The 12,421-nt window shown below is 37.8% G+C and overlaps 1 protein-coding gene across 1 annotated transcript in view; it reads left to right on the top strand.

The window, feature by feature from the left end:
* Positions 1-1,091: 1,091 nt before the first annotated feature.
* Positions 1,092-12,421, top strand: part of CCNY (cyclin Y) — a 56,281-nt gene continuing 44,951 nt past the window's right edge. The window contains exons 1-2 of the mRNA XM_009278640.2: positions 1,092-1,161; positions 8,662-8,696. Of these exons, the coding sequence (XP_009276915.1) occupies positions 1,095-1,161; positions 8,662-8,696 (102 nt within the window). The 5' untranslated portion in view covers positions 1,092-1,094. The remainder of the gene's footprint in view (positions 1,162-8,661; positions 8,697-12,421) is intronic.

Here is a 12,421-nt window from a genome sequence, read left to right on the forward strand (position 1 = left end):
CTGGGCAAAAAGACTTTGTTTTGTTTTCATAAGACTTGGGGCTTAATTTCCAGTTTTGCTGAGCTTTCACAGAGATATGAAAAGGGAGTGAGAGAAATGTAGAAAGCCTGGAATAATCACAGAAAATAAACGTATCAGTGCTCATATGTAGACTTGCATAAATGCCTGCATCAAATGCAAGAGAACGTGTATCTAGAGATCAAGAGAATGTAAGAGAACTAAGGTTGAGATAGCCACACTGGGAGAGCAAGAAAATGATAAAAAATGATGTGCTATTTTTAGTAGCATGCTTTCAAGTGGATGCAGGCATATAAGAGTTTTGACAAATTGGTAGTGGAGTGGAATTTGGGAACAAGTAAATTCAATGGATTTTAACCTCGATAGGGAAAATAACATTCATAGAAGTTTGTATAAGCTGTGATAAATTCAAGTCTTTAACCTGGTAAATATTTTTTAGGACTGCTTTGGGTTTTTTTGTTTGGGTTTTTGGTTGTTTTGTTTTGGTTTTTTTTTTTTTAGAAGTTGTCACAGCAAGGAATATGTTCATCTGTGAAGTATCAGGAAAGTTCCAAGTTTTTGTAATCTTGACCATTTAAAACACTCTGGCCTAGACTTAGCTTATTTACATTCAGCTGCAATAACTACTTACTTTAATCACATCTAATCTTGGAAACCATCTATCTACAGAGGATTGCGTATTTGTTTTATAATACTTAATTCTTCTGTAATTACATGTAACAAGCTGTGTTCCTGTGCTTAGCAATGGCTTTGGGGCATGGTGGGAAGAAACTGATGGTAAATGGATAATTCCTGACTTCTTGTGTACAAACTTCTCAAGCTGCTTCATCTGTTTTAATCCAAAAGCAGCCGTTAGAATCGAAGTCTAATCCCAAAGCTGTGTTGATGCAAATGATCTGCATGCCAAAAAGAGCCACTTGTGTGAAGAAGGATAAAAAAGTGGGCCTCAAGATGGATTTTGTTTTGCAATAGCTGCTTAAGTATGTAAACTTGGTCTTGTTAAAAAGAATGAGAAAATCTTTGTATACCATTGGATAATCATAAATGTTTTTGTGCTATTCTTTCTAGATTTGAACATGGAATTCAACCCATCAGATCATCCACGGGCCAGTACGATATTTCTCAGTAAATCACAAACAGATGGTAGGTTACTGAATTTATTACAGTATTTGCTATTGCGGTTATCTCTAAACCCTTTGTTAGAATGCATGTGATAATCTTTTAGTATAAAGAAGTCACCTTTCGTTAATTATGTTGTCAGACCAGTAGTAGAAGGTACAGGTTTGAGTCCTGTCATGTGTTGAAATTGTAAGTTCCAAGTAGTCATTGTATCAGAACTACAAATATGGATAAAGCTTGATATAATTATATTTTAAAAATATTTTCCCTAAATCCAAAATTTTCTGTGTAACTGTTTGTTTTTTTTAAACTCTGAACATTAGGCCAAGCTTCTGGGAAATGTGTGGGGAGTATTTTCTTGAGAAAATGCCAGTTTTTACATTAGCTAAGAAGACAGTCCAGAGTTTTCCTCTGATATAGCTGATACTGTAAATGAGCTCAGTACTAGATTTGAATAACAAAACAGCCCCCATCCCACCCAAACATTCTCTCTTCTGCTCTCATTATGGATTTGATGTAATCATATATTTGTCTGGAGTATTTTTTTTATTCATAGACAAAATGATCCCTCTGGAATTACATCTGTTAAGCAAGCCTCTTGATAGAGTTAGTAGAATAGAAGCCATTTATTCTGGCTCTTTCATTCCCTGTTGGACATGTATGACGTTGTTTTAGAAGTAGATGAATAATCCATGCAAAACACATTATTTTCTACGAAGACTTTCAAAGCAGTTTCTACATTGTAATTCTGACTGTTCAGTATGAATTCTTTGTCCTTCTTTCTGCTGCCTATGAATGCCATTTTTAATTTACATAGTAAATTGCAGTGTCAAACACATCACTTAAAAATAATGTAGTTTTCACTTACTGTATATTTTTTGCTAATTTTTGAGCATGATTAGAACAAAGAGGAGATACACATTTAGGCCCTAATTGAAGAGTTGATTTTGTGAGTACCTCTTTTGCCCTTCAGATTGTCCTTCTGAATTCAACCCTGGTTCTGTCAATGCCTTATTATGTGGTTTTCGATGTGATTTACCATTCTAATCTGGTTTGGTAGTCTGTAAATTGAATATGATAATATTGCCATTGTACACTGTATTATGAAGATTGATGTCTATTTTATAGTGGTTTTATAGTGTTTTGAGACTGTATAATCCCATATGGATGCTACATGTTTCTCATTACAGCTTGTTGAAAAAAAGGACAAAAAAAATCCCAAGTTCAACAACTACAATTTTGACCAGACCTGATGGTTATTCTTACTTGTAGTAATAGTGGTTAATTTATTACAGTATGTAGTTAATTGTAAGCATTTTTTAAAATGACAGTTTACACCCATGCTAGAGTTGGCCTATGAGACTTTGTTCTAGTTTAAGTCATACGTAGAACATATTTTTGAGTGAGAACAATGAATTTAGTGAAACAATATAGAAATGTTATCAACAGGAGTGTAAGATCTGTTCAGCTATCCTTGATCACGGTGGAAAAAATACATAGTCTATCTTGCTTGTACAAAAGAATAAAGATTCTGCAAACATTTATCTGTTGATGTATTGACAAGAACCATCCCATTCTGGTGGGACAACTCACAGTGGTAAGCATTTTGCTCGGCTGTACTTTGGGCCCGTTGTGAGCTGTAGGAGTTACCGCACTAATCAAGGATGTTGCCTAACACCAAAATGCAATAAAATGCTTGTTAAGGTTTTTTTAGGGTGTGTAGGGTTGTATTCTGACAGTGTGCTGTGGAGCCTAGGGGACCCTTTGTTAGAATGCATGTGATAATCTTTTAGTATATAATTCCCGTCGCAAAAAAAGAGGCTTTTATGGGCATCATGTTAGAGTTGAAAGAAGTCATACCTTTCGTTAATTATGTTGTCAGACCAGTAGTAGAAGGTACAGGTTTGAGTCCTGTCATGTCCTGAAATTGTAAGTTCCAAGTAGTCATTGTATCAGAACTACAAATATGGATAAAGCTTGATATAATTATATTTTAAAAATATTTTCCCTAAATCCAAAATTTTGAGTGTAACTGTTTGGTTTTTTTAAACTCTGAACATTAGGCCAAGCTTCTGGGAAATGTGTGGGGAGTATTTTCTTGAGAAAATGCCAGTTTTTACATTAGCTAAGAAGACAGTCCAGAGTTTTCCTCTGATATAGCTGATACTGTAAATGAGCTCAGTACTAGATTTGAATAACAAAACAGCCCCCATCCCACCCAAACATTCTCTCTTCTGCTCTCATTATGGATTTGATGTAATCATATATTTGTCTGGAGTATTTTTTTTATTCATAGACAAAATGATCCCTCTGGAATTACATCTGTTAAGCAAGCCTCTTGATAGAGTTAGTAGAATAGAAGCCATTTATTCTGGCTCTTTCATTCCCTGTTGGACATGTATGACGTTGTTTTAGAAGTAGATGAATAATCCATGCAAAACACATTATTTTCTACGAAGACTTTCAAAGCAGTTTCTACATTGTAATTCTGACTGTTCAGTATGAATTCTTTGTCCTTCTTTCTGCTGCCTATGAATGCCATTTTTAATTTACATAGTAAATTGCAGTGTCAAACACATCACTTAAAAATAATGTAGTTTTCACTTACTGTATATTTTTTGCTAATTTTTGAGCATGATTAGAACAAAGAGGAGATACACATTTAGGCCCTAATTGAAGAGTTGATTTTGTGAGTACCTCTTTTGCCCTTCAGATTGTCCTTCTGAATTCAACCCTGGTTCTGTCAATGCCTTATTATGTGGTTTTCGATGTGATTTACCATTCTAATCTGGTTTGGTAGTCTGTAAATTGAATATGATAATATTGCCATTGTACACTGTATTATGAAGATTGATGTCTATTTTATAGTGGTTTTATAGTGTTTTGAGACTGTATAATCCCATATGGATGCTACATGTTTCTCATTACAGCTTGTTGAAAAAAAGGACAAAAAAAATCCCAAGTTCAACAACTACAATTTTGACCAGACCTGATGGTTATTCTTACTTGTAGTAATAGTGGTTAATTTATTACAGTATGTAGTTAATTGTAAGCATTTTTTAAAATGACAGTTTACACCCATGCTAGAGTTGGCCTATGAGACTTTGTTCTAGTTTAAGTCATACGTAGAACATATTTTTGAGTGAGAACAATGAATTTAGTGAAACAATATAGAAATGTTATCAACAGGAGTGTAAGATCTGTTCAGCTATCCTTGATCACGGTGGAAAAAATACATAGTCTATCTTGCTTGTACAAAAGAATAAAGATTCTGCAAACATTTATCTGTTGATGTATTGACAAGAACCATCCCATTCTGGTGGGACAACTCACAGTAGTAAGCATTTTGCTCGGCTGTACTTTGGGCCCGTTGTGAGCTGTAGGAGTTACCGCACTAATCAAGGATGTTGCCTAACACCAAAATGCAATAAAATGCTTGTTAAGGTTTTTTTAGGGTGTGTAGGGTTGTATTCTGACAGTGTGCTGTGGAGCCTAGGGGACCCCCAAGACTTCTTATGTTAATGTAGAAGGGGGAGAGCTGAGCTGGCAATGTTGAAAATGCCGAACTTGGGCATGTAACTACCTCTCTCCCTTACTTGTATGGCGTTGGGCTGGCAAACCTTCCTGTTGACTACAGGTGAAAATATTTCTATAGACCAGAACTGCAGACATTTAAAATATACATATTGGAGAGCTGAGGGACATCAGGACTCAAGGTTTCATCCAGGATCTGGCTGTGACTTGAGTGTTCACCACGTGTTTCTACAGCAGGAAAGGGCCAAGTCCATAAGTACGTACTAGAGTGACTTGGCAACGTTACCTTCAGGCAGTTCCACAGCTGGCTTTCTAGTAGCCCTGTACTCTTTCAGCCTCACTGGTAATCTTGTAGTACTGTCCTGGCATAGGAGCTGAGCTTGACCTGCTTGTGATCAACATGTGAGTGAAGAGCAACAAGCTGACGACCCCAAATATAATGAGACAGGACGTGGCATCTCTGGATATTACGTGGTCTGAATTTCCCATTGTTCTCTGAAGCTCGGATGCCATGCTAAGCATCTAAATCTGTCCTGTCCTTCTTAGTCAGTAGTCTGAATGAATCCTTTATTACCTGAGAGTTCAATGAATCTGTAGAAAAGTTGAAGACACAATAAATATTAATTCGATTCCTAACTAAAGTAGCTTTTCTAAATGTTTCCAACTCTTTGTGGGAATTTTCTAGGTGCTGAATCTTACATGAGTAATTCTCCCTGTTTAGGGAGCTAGTAAAGAATATCACCTTTTATGTCTTTAACTTCTATGAATGCTTTTTGCAAGTTCTCCCTTGTTTGCTGAGTTTGGCCTGTAAGCAGGATGGGCTAGGTGACTGAAAAGCCATGGACTATTTAGTGTGTGGTTGTGGTTAAGCCAGGGTTTCCAAACCTTAGCACTCCAATAATGTAACTTCCTTTCCTTATAACAGCAAGAGGGCAACGGTTTCTACTTCAGGGTGGTGGTAACGGTCTTTCCTGTGAGTGGGTTACAGCTGTCCACCTTTCCTAACTTACATTAGGCTTTACACATTCAATGTACTGGTTAAATTTTGCAGTATCAGTGCAACAATGGGCTTCAGACAAGGAGGATTTTGAAATTATATTTATATAGTAGATAGAAGTGAAGTAAGCTGCACTTACTCTTTAATGTTAACTAGGACCAGTCTCCTGTCTTGGATAAAACAAAAAGAAATTATTTACAAACTCCCAAAATGCGAGATGTTTTTATTGATGTAATCCTCAAGGATTTTGTCTTCAATCCTGATATGGGTAACATTAAGGTAGTCTATAGAAATTGCACAAAGAAAGTTTCTATTACAGCTCAATGAAAAATACATACATACATATACACACACACGTACATATATGTGTGTCTGTGTATTTCCTCACTCCCTTTTATTTCAGGATAATATATTTTCCTGCTACTGCGAAAGTTCAACAATAACAATTGAAAGTGCCTGCAGAAATAGGAACAGGTCATTGACCTTAAAATGAGGTAAACTAAGACAATTTGGCAGCATCTCAGTCTCCGCTTGAAGAGTTCCATTCCAACTTTAAAGTTCTAAAATGTTAGAAAGAAAGTAGAAGTTTGTTGAATTGTTTAAACTGACTCTAAATCTGTTCAGCTTCATTTCATCAAAACCCCATGCTTGAAAGCCAAAAGCCTGGTGTTGCAGTTAGGAGTTTATGCTACAAAATGACAGTTAATTATAACACTACAGTCTGGTCTGCTGAAAACCATACTGTGCTGTGTGAGCAGTGCAAAGCATCTTTAAACTGACTGAAGCCAAGTGATGGAATTGCCTCTTCACAGTAATTTTGGCTTGGCAGAAGTGGCCTTTTGCCTTGTGCAATAATTGTCTTTCCCTTGTTTAAAGGGAGGGTTGTGATCACAAAAGAGAGTGGTTGTGACAAAATGGGTTTCTGCTATGCCCGATTCCCCGTCGGCATATGTTCTGGAAAGAGTTGAGCCTTACACTGTGGCAGAGTGGGCCAGAAGCACAAAAGCACAGCTGCCGCCTTGTAGTCCCTCACCGGAGAATCCAGGCTAACTGAATTTCTGTTATATGGGGAAAATAAGGGAAAGGAGGTCAACGTGGTGCTTAGAAGAACGTGCAGCACAAGCAGTGCTTGAGCAGGGAGAAGTGAGGGGTGTGTATAAATACATTAATATATTCTTCTGGAGATTGGAAATAGCAAATGGGAATGAGCTGTGAGTGATATTCTTGCTTTGGTAAATAGGTGATTGTACTTTCATGGGGAATCGAATAATGGATACAAGGGAAAATACAGAATAGAAAAACTAAGGTAGGGGAAAAAAGGTGATTAAAATGGAATTTGGAGTGTATGTGCAGGCTGTCTTTATAGGATTTTGTCCATAAGAACTTTGTATGTGGTATAATTGTTTGTGATTAAAACACTGTTAAATACTTAACTGTGTTCAAAATTTTGCAGTTAATAGGTGTTAATTTTCAGTTATGTACTCTATTAGGTTTACATGCTGCTTATCAGAATTGTTTACTGCCTGTACATTGCTATATGCAATACTAGACAAATACTTTGGCTATTCTTAGAAGTGAGTATCTATCATCATTTTGTTGTTTCCCTTTAGATTACTTATGTCCCTTGCTGATGATAAATGCAGTGTGTGGAACTTAAGTGTAGTGCAGTGTTTTAGCAGGATTTCAAGCAGTTTAACCATTTACTAGACGATCAGAATTTTCCTGCTGTTCCTGTTTAATTCTGTTTCTTATACAATGTCCGTAATTGTGGATCTGAGCATGCGCTAAGTGACATGGCTAACATCTGTCATGTGTGATTCTCCTTTCTGCTCCCTGGGAGGAAAATTATGTAAGGATTTTTAAAAGTTTTTTCTTATTTTCTTTTCATTTTATGTCTGCATTAAACACAATTATTTCACAGTATTCACACATACAGCCTTGTTTATGTGAGATTGCTTGCTTATAAAAAAATCACAAACGGCTTCTCATCCAACAGGGAATGGACAGGCTATCCCACCATTATGAACACCCTTATTTACTAACTGCATTGGGTTGCTTAGCTTTTAAATCATGGTGCACCAAAGTGCATTTAATCACCTACAGCATGAAACCATTATTATTTTAATCCTGCAGTTTGATTTATGTGTTAGTTGCCTCCAGACTTGTATCCTAAATGCTGTGGTATTTTCACTGGAACAGAGCTCCACAGGCTCTCTATGGGGTGAGTTAATTGGGAAAGTGCTTAAAAAAATTAAATAGAGTATATTTAATCAGCTGTAATAAGCATTTGCCTGACAATTAAGACTCTCTACATCTATCTCCCTTGTTGCTGTTTACTTTCTGAATATCTTGGCTAATTGTGGCTTTGACTTGCAACCCTTGCTTGTGGTGACTGGTTCATACTCACCAAAGTAATATATTTTCATTGTTCTATCTGACATGAATAATAGTTTCAGGCTTGCACCTGATCATTATAGAAGGCAGTGATGTAATGCATATGGTTTCAAGGCTGCTCTATGGGAGTTAGTGCACAGTAAGCTATGATGAGAATTTGCTAATTCCATGGTATAGCTATTTAGGTGCTTTCATACCTGCAAGGTAGTATAGGCCACTTTGCAGCAAGGTACCTTGCACGAAGGCACTGGTGGCTCAGGAGTACCCACACAGAGAACTGCTGAAGGATGGCTAATCCATTGCTAACTTGGACTGTAGCTTACTGCATATTAACTTTCCCATGCGGACCAACGCCTGGTGAAGTACCCAAATGGATGAGAATTTTAATCCATCACCACACTAGTGAGCATAAATGCCTTTATGCATACAGATATATGTTCCTTCTGTGTTTGATGTATAACTATACTTGATTAGTGCAAAAGCAATTATAATGTTGCACATAGATAGCCTCCTGTTCTTTTTATTATAAATGGTATATAAGAAGCTTAATCGGGAAAAATAGTCATGTAATATTTCTATCATATTTTGTGTTTTTGCAGTGAGAGAAAAACGCAAGAGTCTCTATATAAACCACGTAAGTGAAAATGCCTCGCTATGCAGCTTTCTCCTTGTTGTCTATATTATACAGTAAATAAGAGTTACCACACATGATTTCCATATTGGTGAGAGAGTGCTGATGCTTCACATGTCTGTTCTGCATCAGGATCCAGAAGTATAGGTCTCGGCTATTGAGTTAGTGGAATGGATCTGTTGGTTTGAAGACAGTATCATGCTCACAACCAGTGTACGTAGGTAACTGGTACCTGGGACAAAGAGCTGCACACATTAGTATGATTTTTTAAATTATTACAAAAACTCTCAAAACATTAAATTGCATTTTTATGCAAGTTTGCTTTGGCAGAGAGCTGCAGCATTTGATGTTTACACAGAAGTTCTGAAGTGCCTGACCAGTGTTGGTGCAATGTAAATGTGGATTGACATGTGGTACATGCCAAGTGCGAAGATGGGTTTTTGATACGCTTGTGTACCCCGGGCATTCTTCAGTTCAGTTCTCTTCTGTTTGAATCAAATTCCTGGTGAAGCTGAGAGCAAATCCCCTGTAGCCTGCTTTGGGTACGGGAGACCAGGCTCTTTGCCCCAGTTAGTATTGTTTGTACTGCTGAAGCACCTGGAACCAGTGCAGTTCCCAGTATGTTAAGCCTTGTGCTGAAATATCTGGAGTCATGTCTCAGTAAAATTGAGGAGGGGAAGAACTAATTGTCTTCCAAATGGTATTTGCCTTTAGGGTGAAATGGGGAGACGTTCTGAAACTTTTCTCGATCTGGAGATACAGGCCATAATTTCATGAATCATTTTTAAGCTGGTACAGCTGCTGAAAGAAGCAGATGTGGTTTATAGCCTCTGCATCCCTTTGTGCTGGGGCGAACGTTTGTGCAGCTCCAGGTAAACTGGATTTGTGCACGAATGCAGGTAGATTCAGCATGGCTAAAAGCTAAAATGGATCTGTTCCTAAATGTGATTCACTTCAGGGCTTGTACCTGCAGAAAGGGAGGGAGACATGGAGGCAGGAATGAGCCACTGAGTGGGGTGAGAAGGCAGGACTGCTTCGTTTGTTGGCAGAAATGGTTTGTGCTGAGTGTTTCTGAAACTAAACCTAGCTTCAAAAACAAGCTGAGATTTTCACAGTTTCCCAAGAGTTAAGATTTTGAGAAAGTCATGAAATACAGTGAAGCTTATAAAAGCCTTGAAGTTGGCCCCACCAGGCTAGCAGATATTCTGAGTGCTTCCCACCTTCTATTCCCCTGTAAAACACTTCCATTGTTTACAGTGCCTGTGAGGGTGGTTTGCAGTGCAGTTGTATTGTTATAAAATTACTTGTAAAGTTAATGCACTGGGTTCCTGTAAACTTAATAATGTGTGCTCAGTAACTTCCAGCAGTCTTTCTAGCCTCAAACTTGGAGGGTTCAGTGTAAAAAAAATGCATATATAGACACTGCAAAGCAAGGAATTAACTGAGTTTCTGTGTCCACCTTGTGTCGTGGATGAAATTCTCACGTGTCCTGAATCGTTTCATGTCATGTGAAAGATGTGTTCTGCATTAGGGAGACTGCGAGTGGATTCATCTGGCAGATTGCACAAAGATAACTATTACAAGTGCAGCTGGAAGCACACTATTGCAAACCCTGGTACAAAATATTTTTAGGCAATGCTGGAGTTGCTGCAGAAAAGGTTAGAAAGATCATATCACTGCGGAGTTGTGTTGTTGGGAGCTCAGTGTAGCAGCTCGAGCAGTTGATACCCCAAGTGCTAAACCTCTTCCTGATTTCCTTTTTTTTTTTTTTTTTTAAAGTATCATTCAAACCATTGGCTAAGGTTGCAGCAATGTAAACTTCCCCCAATAGTCTGGTTTACTGCTACCTTAAGTCTGACTTCTTTGTACTTATACAGTACTTCTTCTGAATTACAAAGCTAAAAATAACCTTTATGAAGCTGAAGTCCTTACCATGGCTTTCTCTGTGTGTGTCCTTACAAGTCAGTTAAGTGTTTTAGCCAATACTCATAGATAAGCTATATTTTCAAATGAGGCCTGTGATATTTAAGTTGTTATTGAGATGTATGGTTGACTTCAGCACACCTGTGAGTATCCATTCAGCACCTCCTAAATATTCACCTGCTACAGCTGACGCACAAACTGGTGATCATTTTTGAAGTGGTTGCTGTGGCCTTTGACTGGGAACCATGTTTAGGTTTGTAGGCTGCAGGGAACCATCATAATTTTCCTAGACCGCCTTGTTTGAAGAAATTTGAGAAAATAGTTAGATATAATAATTGTATGTGACAAATTATGGGTAGTATTTACGTGATAAGCAAATTTATGATATACCCCATTGGTTGATCAGTTCTTTTCCACCATTTTTCAGTGTGTACTCAGTGAATTTCTAACAGGAGCTATTGCTACTCATCTGTTTCGTTGTTGATGTGAAGTTCTGGGTCCCCACATCTGCTCTGGAGGAAACAAGCCAGAGAACATAAATTTTGGAGCATTGTTTTTGTCTTCCTTTTACAAGAACTGCTCACCATAATGCAGCACACTTCTCTTTTGTGGTTTTTCCATAACGTCATCTTTTTTTTTTTCTTTTATAAGTCTTCTATACTTATTCTCCTTTTGTGACAAATAACCAACATGAGCAACAAAATATTTTTATCCTTTTGTGCAGTACCTTATTGGTTATTTTGCAGGCAGAGTTGAACATCTCCCAAATGATCAGGGTGGCTGGCTAGCAAGAGAAGTATCAAGAAATGTTGTACTTTTTCTTCTTTAACTGCTTGTCTAGTTCTGTGTAGTAATAGATGAGAATAGTAGTTTATACAAATACGGTTTCAAAATGTTATGTATGAAAAAATTAATACTGACTCTTTTTCATTTAAAAATATACTTCCTCAGTGTGATAAAACCACTGTACTTTTCCTTCCTTGCTTGCTCTTTTTTGTAGAATATTTTAATTGGCTGAATAGTTTCCTTTCATCCCCAAATACAAATAGTGGGTTCCTGCTTTGATTTATTGCACTTTGTCAAGGGCTGGCAGTTGCCAAGTTTCAGATTCACCTTGTCAGTAGGTGTGATGGAACAGCCAGCAGTTGTTCTTTTTTTGGGGTGGGGAAGGCAAGGGGGAAGGAATGAAGTGGGGGTGACAGGGTGCTATGGAGAAGCTGTCATCTCTCAGTCTCCCCACAGAGCCCAGGGAGACAGACAACAGGTTGGGGACGGTGCTGGATCCTTTGCATACCTACCTACAGCGTACCTGGCGTGTTGGCTTTCTTCCAGCCTATTTTAATTTCTAAACAGTTGCAGCAGACTCTACTTCCCTTTCCCGTTGAACTGGCAGTAGTTGTTTTTTGTTATGGCTTTAATGCTGCTTCTTTTCTTTTAATCTGCTTAGTCAAGCTGCTGAGGGAGATAAAGATGCAGACTGAGATAGAGGCATTTCCTTTTTCAGAGAGGAGAGATTGCATCAGTATCTCTGCCTGTACAAGGAAAGCAAACAGGAAGACATGTTTTATATTTTTTTGGGGGGTGGGTGGAGAAAGAGTGAATTTTTTATTATCGTTTGCAGTAGCTAGTTCTTTGTACTGGGTGATTATTTTTTTTTTTTTACAGGGGAAAAGAGCAGGGCATGGGAGGGAAAAGTTGCTTATAAAAATAATACCTTATAAAAATAGTATCTTCATCAATGACATCGACAGTGGGATCGAGTGCACCCTCAGCAAGTTTGCAGATGACACCAAGCTGAGTGGTGC

Source organism: Aptenodytes forsteri, unplaced genomic scaffold (assembly GCF_000699145.1).
Source record: "Aptenodytes forsteri isolate BGI_AS27 unplaced genomic scaffold, ASM69914v1 Scaffold257, whole genome shotgun sequence".
Taxonomy (NCBI): Eukaryota; Metazoa; Chordata; class Aves; order Sphenisciformes; family Spheniscidae; genus Aptenodytes; species Aptenodytes forsteri.